General features: G+C 32.5%; 1 protein-coding gene across 1 annotated transcript in view; it reads left to right on the top strand.

The window, feature by feature from the left end:
- Window positions 1-14968, top strand: part of ARAP2 (ArfGAP with RhoGAP domain, ankyrin repeat and PH domain 2) — a 171545-nt gene that overhangs the window by 136485 nt on the left and 20092 nt on the right. The window contains exons 27-28 of the mRNA XM_023534268.1: window positions 2494-2622; window positions 14002-14141. Coding sequence (XP_023390036.1) covers window positions 2494-2622; window positions 14002-14141 — 269 coding nt within the window. The remainder of the gene's footprint in view (window positions 1-2493; window positions 2623-14001; window positions 14142-14968) is intronic.

The following is a 14968-nucleotide window of genomic DNA, read 5'->3' as shown; positions in this document are numbered from 1 at the left end:
GCGTTAATTTCTGGGCTTTCTAATCTGTTCTATTGATCTTTGTTTCTGTTTTTGTGCCAGTACCATACTGTTTCGATTACTATAGCTTTATAATATAATTTGAAATTAGGGAGCATGATACCTCCAACTTTGTTATTCTTTCTCAATATTGATGTAGTTATTCAGGGTCTTCTGTGGTTCCATATATATTTTAGGATATTTTTGTTTTAAGTTCTGTGAAAAATACTATAGGTATTCTGATAGGGACTGCATTGAGTCTGTAGATTACTTTGGGTAGTATGGACATTTTAATGATATTAAATCTTCTAATCCATGAGCGTGATATATCCTGTTTTTGTGTCTTTTTTAGTTTCTTTTATCATTGTTATAGTTTTCAGAGTACATGTCTTTTGCCTCCTCGGTTAAATTTATTATTAGGTGTTTTGTTCTTTTTGATGTAGTTGTAAATGGGATTGTTTTCTTAACTTCTCTTTCACAATAGTTCATTAGTATTGTATAAAAACACCACAACTTTACTAAATTTATTTATTCTAATAGTTTTTTTTTTCACATTTTGCTAGAACATTTAGGGTTTTTTAGATATAGTTTATCATGTTGTCTGTAAATAGTGACAATTTTACTTTTTTTCCAATTTAGTTCACTTTTTATTTCTTGTCTGATTGCTGTGTCTAGGACTTCCAATTATGTTTTAAATACAGCTAATTCTAATTTAACTTCCATTAATAGAAGATAACCACTTTATGGTTAATCAGCAAGTGAATAATAGCTTTGGCAAATTATGGGCAATTATGACCTTTGCCAAACCCTTTAGAAAATTATTTGAAGAAAAAGATTGATGTAGCACAAAATATTTTTTCTGGTTTTATAAAAAATTATATTTTATCTTCTGATCTACTTATAAATATTTTAGGCTACCATAGGAATTCATTCCTTGAGTATTTATTGAACATCTGTTATGTATGTACTTGGCACTCTACTAGGTACAGAGGATATATTTGTAAAGAAGAGGGAAATTTGTATTCAAATAGTCTAGTTGCTCATTATTTCTTTCTTTCTTTCTTTCTTTCTTTATTATTTATTTGTTTGTTTATTTTGAATTGCCATCATCATTGACTTATTCTAATAAGCACAAAATGCAGCACTGCAGTACATTATTTAGTCTCATAATTTAGTCTCATAATCTCATTATTTAGTCGAGAAGCAGAAAATTTGTTTTCTTCTTCTGTGGACCTGGAATTATTGATAAGTCCTAGAATGCTATATTCATAGCAGGGGAGACCAGTATTAAGAAGGATATGATATATTTGGTTGTTTTTACTTGTGATTTTATTATTAATTAAAATATCATGGCTTATATATGAGTGTGATGATATTGACATACTCTTTGTCATTAGCATTCCTACTTTAAGCAGAAACAAAAAGTCCACTGTACTTTACATTTAGAAATGTATGTAAGAGTTGAATTGACTTATATATAGCATTGATACTGGGAAATTTGCTTCAGCGTCTTCATGTTAGAGCTTATGTTCTTGCTATTTCAATTATTCTATTTTTAGTGGGCTGTGAAAAGGTTTGAATTTTTTTCCAGCATATGCTTCTGTTGTAACATTTTATTAACTGATTGACATATTTTGATCAGCAAAACACTTTTATACGAAGCTTTGATTGTAATTGTAAAACCTTTTTTTTTTTAACTGTGCTAAGAATTTGTGATGCATTTTAAAACATGATTGCCTAAAACAAAATATATATGGATGAGTATTTATCAAGGAGAAATCTTTAAGAAGTCATTAACTTCTTGCTTTTGATCTATTATATCAACAATTAATGTATAATATTGCCACATAATATGTATGCTTGATATTTCCACTAATAGTTAAACATAGATCACTCGGTAGTATTTTATGATTATTTTTATATGTTCTCTGTTGAAGTTACATTTTATAATTTCATATAAATTGACTATGCGAATATCAACTATAAGTTGTTCACTGCTATCGATGAGAAATTATAACATGCTAATCTTGTTGGGATAAACAAAGGATTAATTTGTTACTACTTACCCCTGAACAAGATTAATTTTGCTAATCATTTTATAATTATTTAATTGCATGTGCAAACAGACAGATTTCCATAAGCAAACCAGAATGTTACCTACGTTAAAAAGTAGAGTAAGATACTGATTGGTTGTACAAAAGGTAGCATTATTTCTGAGATTTTATCTAAAGGATAGCATCTCTGAATTTTTTTTAAGTAGTTGAGTGACAAACAAATATTCTCATACAGATTTATTTATATAGTAAATTTCGTAATGTGCTTAATGGTGTTCTAGGTGTTGGGTCCCTTTTATGTATTCCTAGTGCTATTATTCTGTAATATAAGATATGGTTGTGTTTATTGTTGCATACAGATCTTTCTAAAAGGATTTGTAAAAAATTATTCAAAAATGATATCTTAATATATTTTTATTTGATTTGGTTTTATTTTTTGCAGAGCGCCCTCTTCACTACACAGAAAATGTGTTGGAGCAGGTGCTTCGGTGGAGTTCATTAACTGAACCTGGCTCTGCTTATCTTGTCGTGAAGAGATTCTTAACCATTGACACAATTAAACACTATAATGGTAGGTACTGTTATTTCACATGGCAACTATGATTGAAAATTCAAGTGGATAAAGGATAATTATTATGGCATGAGTATTATTTGAAAATGTAAAAGCAAAACGAGTAGCTAGATACAGACTCTGCTGACATAGCATTGTCCAATAGAAAGAAGAATATATAGACAGGAGTACCAAGTGCCGGGGTCAGATGTCCTGGAGGGCAGCACTGTGGTAACAATTGGCTAATGCGACAGTACCACGTTAAAGTGTTTGGAAGGAGTAGTTTATGTTTAAGGGCTTCTTCCATGTTTATGTGTTTCCTAAGTTTTAGATAGATGGTAAATCTTCCTGAATTATGTTTACATCTGAAAGTTCTCTGGGCATTCAAGAAGTGCAAGTTATGCAGGCTCTGAGGTTGAGTGCTTATTATATAATTCTCACTTATTTTCATTGATACTGGAAAACAGAAACAAAATAAAACACTTCCTATAAGGATCCTTGCCACCCGACTGAGAAAAGACATGTACACATGGAAGATTAAATAAGTTAGCTAGCACAATGAAATCACATAAGAAAAAAATCTCTGAACCTGTACGAGATATTAGAAACTTTTATTTTGAAACTCTGATTTTTCTGTTGGGTTGCCATTAACTGACAGATTTGAAAAAGATTTCCTGCCAATATTATATGTAAAGTAACCCAAAAGCAAAGGACTCAGGTTTTATAAGATGAAATTTATCACAACTTTTATAATAGTAATAATAACCATTATTTATCAATCACATTAACTGAGCTCTAGTAATATGTTAATCATTATATATTATATAACAATTTAATAACATGTTAATCATTCAGTGAGCTCCGTACACACCAAATCTCATTTAAGCTTTTTAAAGCATCCTTGTGAGTTATATTGTCATTTGAATTATACAAATGAGGAAAAAGTGAAGCTCAGAGAAATGAAGTAATTTTCCCCAGATCACAGTTACTAAATGTTGGATTTGAGACTAGGTTGGTCTCAAATCCAACATTTAGTAACTGTGATCTGTGGTCTCTTAGGTGGAGCTGTTGATACAGCTCTTAAATGCTATAAACCTACTTCTTAGTGTTATTGCAGGCTCTCTAGCTAATATTCACAGGTTGGTAAATTCTAAATTGTTCCAACGCTGATCTGACAAATTTCTGGTTTCATGATGTCTTAGTCTGTTTAGGCTGCCCTAACAGACTACGATAGACTGAGTATCTTCCAAACAACAGAAATGTCCTGTTCACCATCTGGAGACTGGCAGTCTGAGGTCCAGGTGCCAGCACGGTTGGGGTCCTGTGAGAATTCTGTTTCAGGCTGCGGACTTCTCACTGTATCCTCGCATGGCAGAGAGCAGAGGCAGGAAGCTAACTCTCGTGACTCTTCTCAGGGTAGTGATCCCATTCATGAGGGCTCCCACTGTCTAACACTGTCACACTGGAGAGTTTGGAGAGACACAAGCATTCAGTCCATAACATCATCGTTTATAGCTCACACTTACATAAAAGTATTTTTGCAAAATGCAAGTGGTGAAACAACTTTTATGTTATTCTAGCCTTAACTAGTATCCGAAAAAACAAAAGGTACTTTTTTTGCTGTAGAAATTTAGCCTTTGAGAGACCTTTATCTTATTTTAATTTCTTTAATACTCTTACATATGATTTTGACCACATCCTACATATACCTCTTAAGGATTACAACAGAGATTCTCTCTAGGGATGTGAATGCAACATGCATCCATGTCAGAAAGCAGTGGTTCTCAGGTAGGGGCAGTTTTTCCCCTAGGGGGACATTTGACAATGTCTGACGGTCACAGCTGGGTGTGGTGGTGCTTCTGGTATTTAGTGGGTACCGACCAGAGAGTCCACGAAGCATTCTACAGTACACAGAACAGCTGTGTTAAACAATGAATTATCAGAACCAAAATGTCATTAGTGCCCATGTTGAGAATTTCTGATTTAGATGATCTATGAAATCTGTTCTAGCTCTTAAATTCTGTATTTTTTCATTTTAACATTGAGATAAATTATTGAGCTTCTGAACCAAGTCCTATCAACACGAAACATGTATAATAGGTTCTCATGGTTTCTTTTCTTTTAGAAAAAGCAACTTTTTGTGTATTTTAAATTTTTTTTCTGGTGAAAATTTTGCTTTTTCTAATATTCCTCCAAATATCCATTTCTTCATGTTGCAAAATACTTGAAACTCACATCTAGACATAATACCTTAGCTCTTGTTTGAGCACTAATGGGCTGGCTATGTGAATAAAAATAGACAAAAATACTATCTTAAAAGGCTGTGACATAAAGGAAGGTTTTGAGCAGGTGGGGTGAGGAATAATCCAAACAAGGGTACCATTAAGTGCTGTTGATCTTTCGGGGTAAAAAAAATGTACAGATTGAGCTGGTTGAGAGTAATCACGTCTGAGTAAAATGTTTATGTTGTTTAAGAACAATAAGAAACGGTAGAGTGACAAAATGTCCATTGGCTCTATCCATAAACCTGGTAGGAAGATTGGGCGCTATAATGATGCCTGACATATTTCTTTATGTCCTTTTTATGGGGTTACGAGTGTGTCATTTCTGTTATGAAAGCATCAAACCTCTACAAGGACTAGACAAAGAATCTTGCATAAAATCTGGAGAACTCAAGCAGTGGAAAGCAGGCGACGATGATAGTTTCAGGGATGTGCATGGAACATTCTCTTGAGTAAAATGTCAGTTACCTTTTATGTTATTCTCATGTCTCCTTCATTCCTTTAACAGGGTGGGAGCTATGAAACCCGGCCCTGTCCCCCCACTAACCCTCCCTCGGTTTGCCAAACCAATATGCAGCTTATTATTATAATACCTTTCGTTCTTTCTATCAGGAAATTGTATCTTTGAATAAAAAAAAAAAAATCAGGTTTTAGAATAATGCCATCAGCAAATACATTAATTGGACCATTTTATTACAGTAGTTACATATTTTTTTGTCAAAAATAGGAGTACCTATGAAGTAAATATTTAAAATACTCTAGTTTTCTATCCAATAAAATTGTTATAAATGTTTTTAATTAGACCTTGATTTATATTTAGGTTATCAAAGCAAAATAATCTCTTTCATTATAGTTGCTTCTGAATCTGTATGAATTTAGGATCGTCATTTTAAAGAAGTTCTGGCCTGTTGTTTTTTTAAATCTATTGATTTTTTTTTTTTTCTATAGTTGTGTCTTGTAGCAACCTGGAGCTTATAAATACTTCTTATGGGATATACTTTGTGATAGATTTTAGGTTGGTTGGATATTCCGTCGTCTTTGTCTCTGTCTTGGCAAATGTCTTGTAAATCAATCACAATGACCATCGTCTCCAGAATCATTGCTCCATTCATTACATCCACTGCTCCTTAAAATTGGAATCTAAAGGGAAAATAATGAAAGTAAATCAAATGTGATTTCTCTGTCAATTTGTCAGAAAAACTAAAATCATCTCAGAAATACACTGCTCTTCACAACAGAAAGGGAACAATGTTAAGGATTTCTTTTTTAAGATTTTCTTATTCTAACCTTGGCCAAGTGAAAATTACCAGAGTTTGAAACAAAGATAGTTGGTTGCAACCACAATTTCTCTTAGTAACAAATAGCTAATGTTTAACATTTTTTGAAACACAAAGTAGCAATACCACATCCTTTGCACTCTGTCTCCTGGTACTTGATACCTAGTTACCACATATTTTACTGTCTACCTATCCCTTTCACTAACTCTTTCCCTGTATCTACACACTTACAACTTGTATTTCATTAATTGAATAATAGTTTATCTAATATAATAAATTATAAGCATATACTTTTGTTTGACATTGTATTTTCACCACCTTTTTGCTAAGTGAATTGTATCAAATATGAGTTTAGGAGTTTAGGGTGGTAGTTAAAGGATTTTAATTGTCTCAATTTTCTCACTTTATCTGAACAGTTTAAAATGTAGACTTCATATATAGGAATAGATTTCAAATCATTGAACACTTAATTTCTGCTCATTCATTTAAGGTAATGAGGTAACATACTTTTATAGAAATATATGAGAGTAAATTAATTTTCTATTGCCTCTACTTAAAAATAAATTCTGTGTTTTTAAAAGCTGCATTTTATTTCTTAGAAACAGTTTGCACCATTGTCATTATTGTACGGGGGAGTTAACTAACTTGAAAAGAAGAAAACAGTCCTCGAATTTCTTTGCTACCCCATGATTATGACTGAGACATTGAGATAGGAAGAATAAAACTTCATTAAAATTGCCATTTAGACTTTGCTATAGCTAATCTTATTAAACCATCTTTTATCATTATCTCTTACATTGAGTTAAGTTTCAACATCTCTATCACAAGTGAGTCATAAATTTATAGCTCCTGTAAGATTCCAGAACGAATAGTTTTATATTGCTGAAGTCTTATTTTAAGTGCTAAAATTCTTTAAAATTACCTCAATAGAATGTGATACATGGGAATCAAGTTTTAATGACCTCAGTAGGAAAGAAATAATTTTAAGATATAAGATGTAACTCAAATGCAGATCCCTGTGGGTTTCTAAATTTAGATTGCTGCATATGACAGATGCTTTGGAATTAAATTTGCATTAGAATTGAATAGTTCAAAATGCAACTGCTTCCGGCAAATTCAGACCTGGAAAGCTGAGCCATCATCCACTATCGACTTAAGAAAATAAGAAAATTTCAGCAAAAATAGTTTCAGTCTATAAATCATAATCTAACCAAAATAATTTACATTTCACTCTCCATCAAATCTTTTTAAATCTAAAGATGTGTAAAAATTGATGGTAACACATAGTCTACTTCAAGTGGAAATATTTTCTTGGAAATTGATAGCAGTCTTTGATATTCATTATAGAGTATGAATGTCCTGACTTCCAATATTATAATTCAGTACTGAGCAAAACAATTGATAAGTTTCTGTTAGCGCTCTGTTTCATGCAGGAATCTAGTGTGGAAAGTTTAAAGGATTGTTAAGCATTGTCTTTATTCACAAGGAACAGAAAATCTAAATGTATGAAAACTTTAAATGTAAGACACTAAACACAGCATGTGATAAATGACCACTATAGGCTAGGAGGTTTGTTTCTAGGGAGCTTTGTAACACAAAACGGTGGTTCAGCTAGATTTGACATTTGACATCTTTTCTAACACTTAATGTCTCTCATTCAAGGAAGTAGCCATTTCTTGTTTAGTTTTTCTTGTATGTATTGTTCTTCCATAATAAGACTATGTCTTATTCTTTTACTCACTGAAAGTACATGTTGAATAAACTTTTTTAAAATAAATGAATAAAACACGTAACTGAGGAAGCTACTGACAAAATCTCACAGGACTGCAAACACTTTCGTCTAAGTAGTTAGGGAAGGCTTTCTAATGGAAATTAGTGTTGTGGTATTACGGACACAGCTGTGTGTAGTCCTCAGTCTCTTGGTTTGTATGCTTCCTGAGACATTAAGATAGGGAGAATTAGAGAGGTTACTATTTGGGGTGAAATGGGGGTACAGTTACTGAATTCAGTTTTGAATATGTCGGGTTTTAGTTGTCTTTGAAGTGTCCAAGAATATATTTCTAGAAGGGAACTAAGGAAGTTATGGAGTGCATTGTTAGGGATGTGGTTTTAGCCTTGGGAGAATACAAGATCATGTGGTTTTAATGTTAAAGTAAGAACATTAGGGAGCTGAGCATAGAATTACCGGCCTTTAAGGGATAGATGTATCAAGAGGGGCTTGGTGTGTGAAGGAACAAACAGAAAAGTTGCAAGAAAACAAGGACAGAGCAATGTCATGGAAAATCATCAAAGGGGTAAGTTCTAGGAAAAAGTATTTAACTATAAAATGGTGCATGAGGTCAAGAAAGGTACCTGGATTTTTGTTGTGGTTATAGTGCCGGTGGTGGTGATCATTATGGTCATGACCATTACTTATAAGAGAAGTCTCTAAATATAGAAGACAGAATTCTATGTCAGATATTAAGAAACCTGAATTGTAATTCTAGGACAGTGCTTTCTAACCTTGTCACGTAAACTTTATGAGCCATAGTTTTCTCATTTATAAAATGAGATCATATTACCTATACTCCCTACTTTGGAAAGTTATATGAAAATCTCATGAGATAAAATATATGAACATTTTGAAGTCTAAAATATTATCTATGTGTTTATTAAAAGTATGCTAAAAACTAGACTGTAATATAAAAGAAACATAACATTTAGTATACTAAATTTTATTTTAGAAAGGGTTATAACGTAATAATAAAAACAGAATAGAAAAGTAGTGTTCTACTTTCTATAGTCTGCTGCATTTTCAGTAAAATGGCATGGAATCCCTGGCACTTTTCTAGTCAGTCCTCTAATAATAACTATATTTATAACTTTTACTGCTTATGAATAATTATGAAAGAATATAATCAAGCTACTAATTCTATTAAACATTTCTTCTTCAATGCAAGTAGCATAAAGGGAAATAGAATGGGGATGGGGAGATGGACATATTTGACCTTTCCTAAGAAACAGTTACTTTCAAGCAGCTATTATGTCCAGTTTAGTTTCTACACAGTTGTAGAACAAAATTTTACTAAAATGCATTTTGAGTGAATGTCATACGATAAATAAAATAAATCAGAAATTCTCTTCCTCCAAATTATAAAGAACATATGTATCCTATACAGTTAATATCAAAGGAAATGTGCATACTTTTTAATCAAGAAAGAATTTTTATGTGTTAGGCTGCAAATGTTGCCAAATATCACTTAGTTGTGGCACGTTTTCAAGAGAATAGAAATTGCCCATTTTGTCTCCTCCAGCACTTAGAGTACATGGGTGGGGGTGGAACTTGGAACAAGGAATTTTTTTCAGATAATATGCAGGCCTGAGGAAATAGTCTTTGCCAACAAAGAAAAAGGAAGACACAGACATTAAAAATAGATCTATTTGTTGTATATTCCCTTGTCCTCACTCAGATTATATATGAGATAACAGATATAGGAGATAGCAACAGTTCATAGTTACTGTGCATTTACTGTGTGCCAGATGCTGGGCTGAATGCTTTACATACACCATCTCATTTAATTTTCCTAGTACTCTTATGAGCTATTTAGTAGTACAGCAGGTCCTCAAATAATGTTTCGTTCAACATCATTTCATTATAATATTGATGAGATGCGTAGGAACTTAACTCTAGTGTATATCAATGAGCCTATGGTAAAATTGTCTTCGTTTATCTGTCCTTTCACTTAAAGTTGTAGAGAACCTGTTGATGATAAGTGAGGACTTGCTGTACTTACTAGGAATTTTACAAATGGAGAAACTGGGACATGGAAACATCACATAACTCCCTCAAGGTGACCTGCTGGAAATTGGAGAAGCAGGCATTAGAGTCAGAATCTCTCCAAATCGAGCCATGTATTCTGGCATAAACAACTTACTATACTGAAATGAAGGCTAAATCAGACTTTAGTTTTTTTAACGCTTACAAATTCAATCTATAAATCATCAGAACTTTGGAAGTGTAGTCTTCATTGCGTAGTACAGACTCTGCAGTACCAAAAAGAATGTCTGTCCTCCATTAATTAAATAAGAGGTAACGTTCAGCTTGCTAGGTGCCAACAAGTATTGTCTATCTCTCTCTGCCTCTCCTTCCCAAGATCCTGTCACCTCCTCCTTATATCAGTTATTTTATTAGGATTAGAGATGACTAGTTGGAAATTACTGTATTTGTATAAGAACTCGAGGTTTTCAAATAGTTTAGAAAAACTTTGCGGGGGCGGATATTAGTTTTATTGTCCCAGTAATATATGTCTGTTCTATTTAAATAAATGTGGCCATTTTTTTTTTTTTTTGGTTCATACATACATTTTTTTAAGGGCTTTTCTAATTAAAACAATAATACAACACAATATGACTAAGAATACTTATCTGTTTTCTCATCCAGTGTTAACTATAAAGACCCCTCACTAAACCCCAGCTGAGCCTGCCTCATCCTAGCAACCACCAAGAAGGAAGAGGGGTTTATGATTCCCCAGAGATAACATTGTGGTGGAATTTGATTGAAACGAAAGACAAAAGGGTAGTAAATGAAATTGTGCATAGTAGTATATACCCCAGAATCTTTCTATGAAGGAGTTAGGTGCTTTGAGAGTGCATTAAATCTTCAGATTTATTACACTATATAAAAAAAAAAATCGGGTGGTTTCCCAAGTCACTTACTTAATGGCTTCTTTTTAGTACATTAATTATGTACTATAGCTGGTTCATTTTTCAATTTAAAGCAAATATACATGGTGTGCCCGTTTTTTAAAAATTCTTATTACATAGAAGTATTCCATGTGTAGTTACTTATATTACATTATGGCTACAATTTATAGCATGGACCATATGATATATGAACTCATTCTTTTTGATTGGATCAGAGGGATATTGAATGACTATAGCAAGGGGTGTGGCTATGAAAACTGCTTATGTAGCATTAGAAATAACAGTGACATGATAGGAGTTCTGGCCAGAATCTCAATAATAAAGCAGAGATCCCACTGAAAAGATCTGAGTAGAAGAAAGTTGAACTCCAGATCAAAAGGGACATGCAGTGTATAAAACTGGAATCCTGACATACTAGAGTTGAACTCAAACCTGGACAAGGTCTGGGCAGCAGGCATGGTGGACACAGCTGGCATGAACTTTGTACTGAACCAGATTCTTCAGGAACAAGGGAGCTTAATAGGCTTTCTGCCTAGGATGAGGTGGAGGAAGTGGAAATATAAGAGTGAGTATCCCAAAGTTGAGGGACCAAGCGATACTGGCAAAGTTCGGGAAAGTGAATTATTGGAAACCATTTAATTCATAACCTTCATTTTGTTACACACTGAGTCACACACGATGTCCCCCAACGTATGTTGCTTCATTTTGTCCCTTAAGTGGTGGGTAATTTTTCTACTTATTTTACATTTTTAGAGCAGACAAATTTAGTTGTGACAGGTTTTAGAAATTCTTTAAAATTCTCAACTTTATCATAGAATTTCATATTTCAGAGTTCTTTTTTTCTTCACTCCTCAACATATATTCCTCTCAGAGCCTCCCTCCTGAGTTCATTTATAGTGTATGCTCCCAGCTTTAGCTAAACTACTACTCAGTTACATGTGATGATTATTAAAATGAAGATCAGCACTATGCACTAGAGACACAAACAGTATCTTTTCCCTAAGCCTGTTTTTCTTTGACCAATGAGTGGTTTACCTAGACACTGGACATGAGATTATTACTAAAATTTGAAAGGTTTATTAATTTGTACAAAATTCTAAATGAAAAGTGTCCAATCAGAAGGTATAAATAGAATTTGGCTTAAGCAATATGTAATATCTATCGCACACTTCATAGTAATTTAATGCTTTTAAAAATGCTTTACCTATTTCTAAACCAACAATATTATAAATGCCTTTTCTACTTTCCTATTCTAAATCAGCTGAATCACTAAGCCCACCCAGTATTTTCTATGTTACTTACTGCCCTTCTCTCAGGATATACAGCGTTCATTGTTTGTTAGCTCATGTTTAACTGTTATTTAACACTGCACTGCAAGAGCAGAGACCATCTCCATCTGGTTGACGCATATTACTACTTCCAAGTACATACTAAATCCTCAATAATTTATGAAGAAATGAATGAGAGATGTAATATGAATTTCTCTGAATACTAGTTTTAGGTAATGTTATTTTTTTCCCTTGCTCTTCTAATTCTATTAAAACATCTTTCAAGTCTTTTAATTGGAAAAATGTTATTTTTTAATTTAAATAGTATTTAGCTATAAAATATATCTTTATGGAATTGAATATTAATTTGTACCATAGGACAATTTTAGCAGTATGTTATTCAGAAATTATTTTATAAAGTCACAAACTACCTAAGAAGAAGCTTTAGTAAAAGAATGTTACCTGTGGCCAGTATGTGTGTCATGAAAATCACTGGGGTTTGTTAATTACCTTTGTTTGTGGTTAGGATAAGTGATGTGATTAATCCTGGGAATTTCTCTTCCAGATAGTCATTCTGTGCTCACATTTGCATTATAAGGAACTATTTCTATTTTTAAACTATCTTTTATCTAATTATAATTATGAACATCTGTATATTTTTTTTCTGTATAAGTAAAGGTTTTTCCCAAACCAAGAGATTATTAGGTTTAATACTAAGAGTTCTTTCTAAATTCATTCGAGTTATTTTATAAATTTCAAAACTATGCATGAATATTTTTAAATTGTATCGTCTTAATACTATGAGGTTGCTAAAGGTCCTAGTCCTGATGGAGTTTCCTATTTCCTTGCTAAAGGTCCTAGTCCTGATGGAGTTTTTCCAATTAAAAGATCCCACATTTTTTGTGGACATTATCTGTGGGCCACAACAATCTGCAGGATGTGTCATCACTGCCTTTTCACAGGAAAAGCAGAAATTAACATCATAATGATAATGTCATATCTGTTTGGCTTCAGGACCCCTTTTCATAATTTTTTAGTTCTCAGGTAGGCAGCTAATTGTCTACATTTTGAGAAAAATATTTTAGATGATTTATATTGATAAATTTATGCCTCAAATGTATAGAAATACAAATTTGGTGTTCTTATCAAAAAGTATTTTTTAATAGAATTAAAATGATTTCTAAGTGTGGAACACTAATACTATTGTATATAAAATATAATCGTTAATTAAATGCTCTACTTTAGTAGTTTTGCTTTTTTACCCTTACTTCTTTCATAAAAGTCCTAGTAAGTACAGTAATTTCTCTAATGCCTTAAGAATTCCTAGATTCCTGAGTTAGAAATTCAGGAAAGGTTTCCCTCTTTACTTTTGCATTGTTTATATATGAGAACTGTTAAAAATAAACACATTGTAAGTTGATCATATAATTTTAAATTGCCTAGTAGCCACATTAAAATAAGTAAATATATACAGGTGAAATTAATTTCACTATTATAGTTTACTTAAATGCACATATCCAAAATATAATCATTTCAACATGTAATCAGTATTATAAAATTATGATATTTTGACTTTTTTTGTACTAAGTTTAAAATCTGGTGTATATTTTATACATACAGTACACTTCAGTTGAAAATGACCACATTTTAAGTATTATTACCCATTAGCTATTTGGATAGTGTAGACAGGGCTATATATAGATCGAGTTAGTGGATCTATAACTTGTCCAACACTCCCCTCACACATGGTATTCTCAGAAATTAGCTGTAGGTTTTTTAATGGTAGGAAACATGTTATTACTTTACATTATCGAAACTGAAAATAGAGAAATGTTTTATGTTCTGTTCCCAATAAATGAAAATGTACCTAACTTACAATGTACTTTACAGAGAGGAGAGCCCTGGAAAATATCAAAGAGGGAACCTTGAAAATCAAAGAAGAACCTTCTAAAATACTGTCTGGAAATAAGTTTCAAGAACGGTATTGTGTTTTACGTGATGGATATCTCTTTCTTTACAAGGATCTGAAGGTATTTGACTATGTAGTATTTGAATATATAAACATTTTTGTGTGGGTGTTAACATTATTTTATACTTCTGTCAGCTCTCTGTAGTCAATAAAATGCATAGTAAGCTAATGATTTCTTTCAGCCTCTGGGACATAACATTAATGTACTCAGGCAGGACACAGTAAAGAACTCCATCTGTGGCCTTTTTGACCACCTCACATTTTGGGAGGGCAGAGAATGACCTAAGTCCTGAAGAAAGGTCTAAAATGTGTTACGTAAACCAGCATATAAATCAGTATGTCAATCAATAAAATTAAGAGAATGTGCGATGATCTAAGATCTAAGGCAAAAGTGGCTTGAGTTTAGCTAATGGCAATTAATAAATACAAATTAAAACTGAGATACTATTTTAGTTGACTAAAATCAACTAAAATGACTTAATATAAGAGTCATTTTAGTTGATTTTAGTCAACTAATGTTGACAAGGATTTTGATTAACTAAAACTCTCATAAATTGCTAGTTGAAGGGTAAAAGTCACACAATCACTGTGTAGAACTGTTTCAGTTTTTTGCTAAGGTTATTAGTACATCTACCCCATGACCCAGCAACTGTGTTCCTAGGTATCATGTCCACAGAAGCACTTGTTCAAGAATGTTCATATGCAGTTTTATTCATAAACACTGCAACCTGGAAATTTTCCAAGTGTCCATCAATAGGAGAATGATATATTCATTTACTGGAATACGGCTCAGCGGTAAATAAGTGAATACTAATGCATGCCACAACATGGATGAATCTTCAAATTCTTGTTGAGCAAAAGCAGCTTGACACAAAATAGTACCATTTG

The sequence above is a fragment of the Pteropus vampyrus genome, unplaced genomic scaffold (assembly GCF_000151845.1).
Source record: "Pteropus vampyrus isolate Shadow unplaced genomic scaffold, Pvam_2.0 Scaffold5, whole genome shotgun sequence".
Classification (NCBI taxonomy): Eukaryota; Metazoa; Chordata; class Mammalia; order Chiroptera; family Pteropodidae; genus Pteropus; species Pteropus vampyrus.
This window is presented reverse-complemented; position numbering and strand designations above follow the sequence as displayed.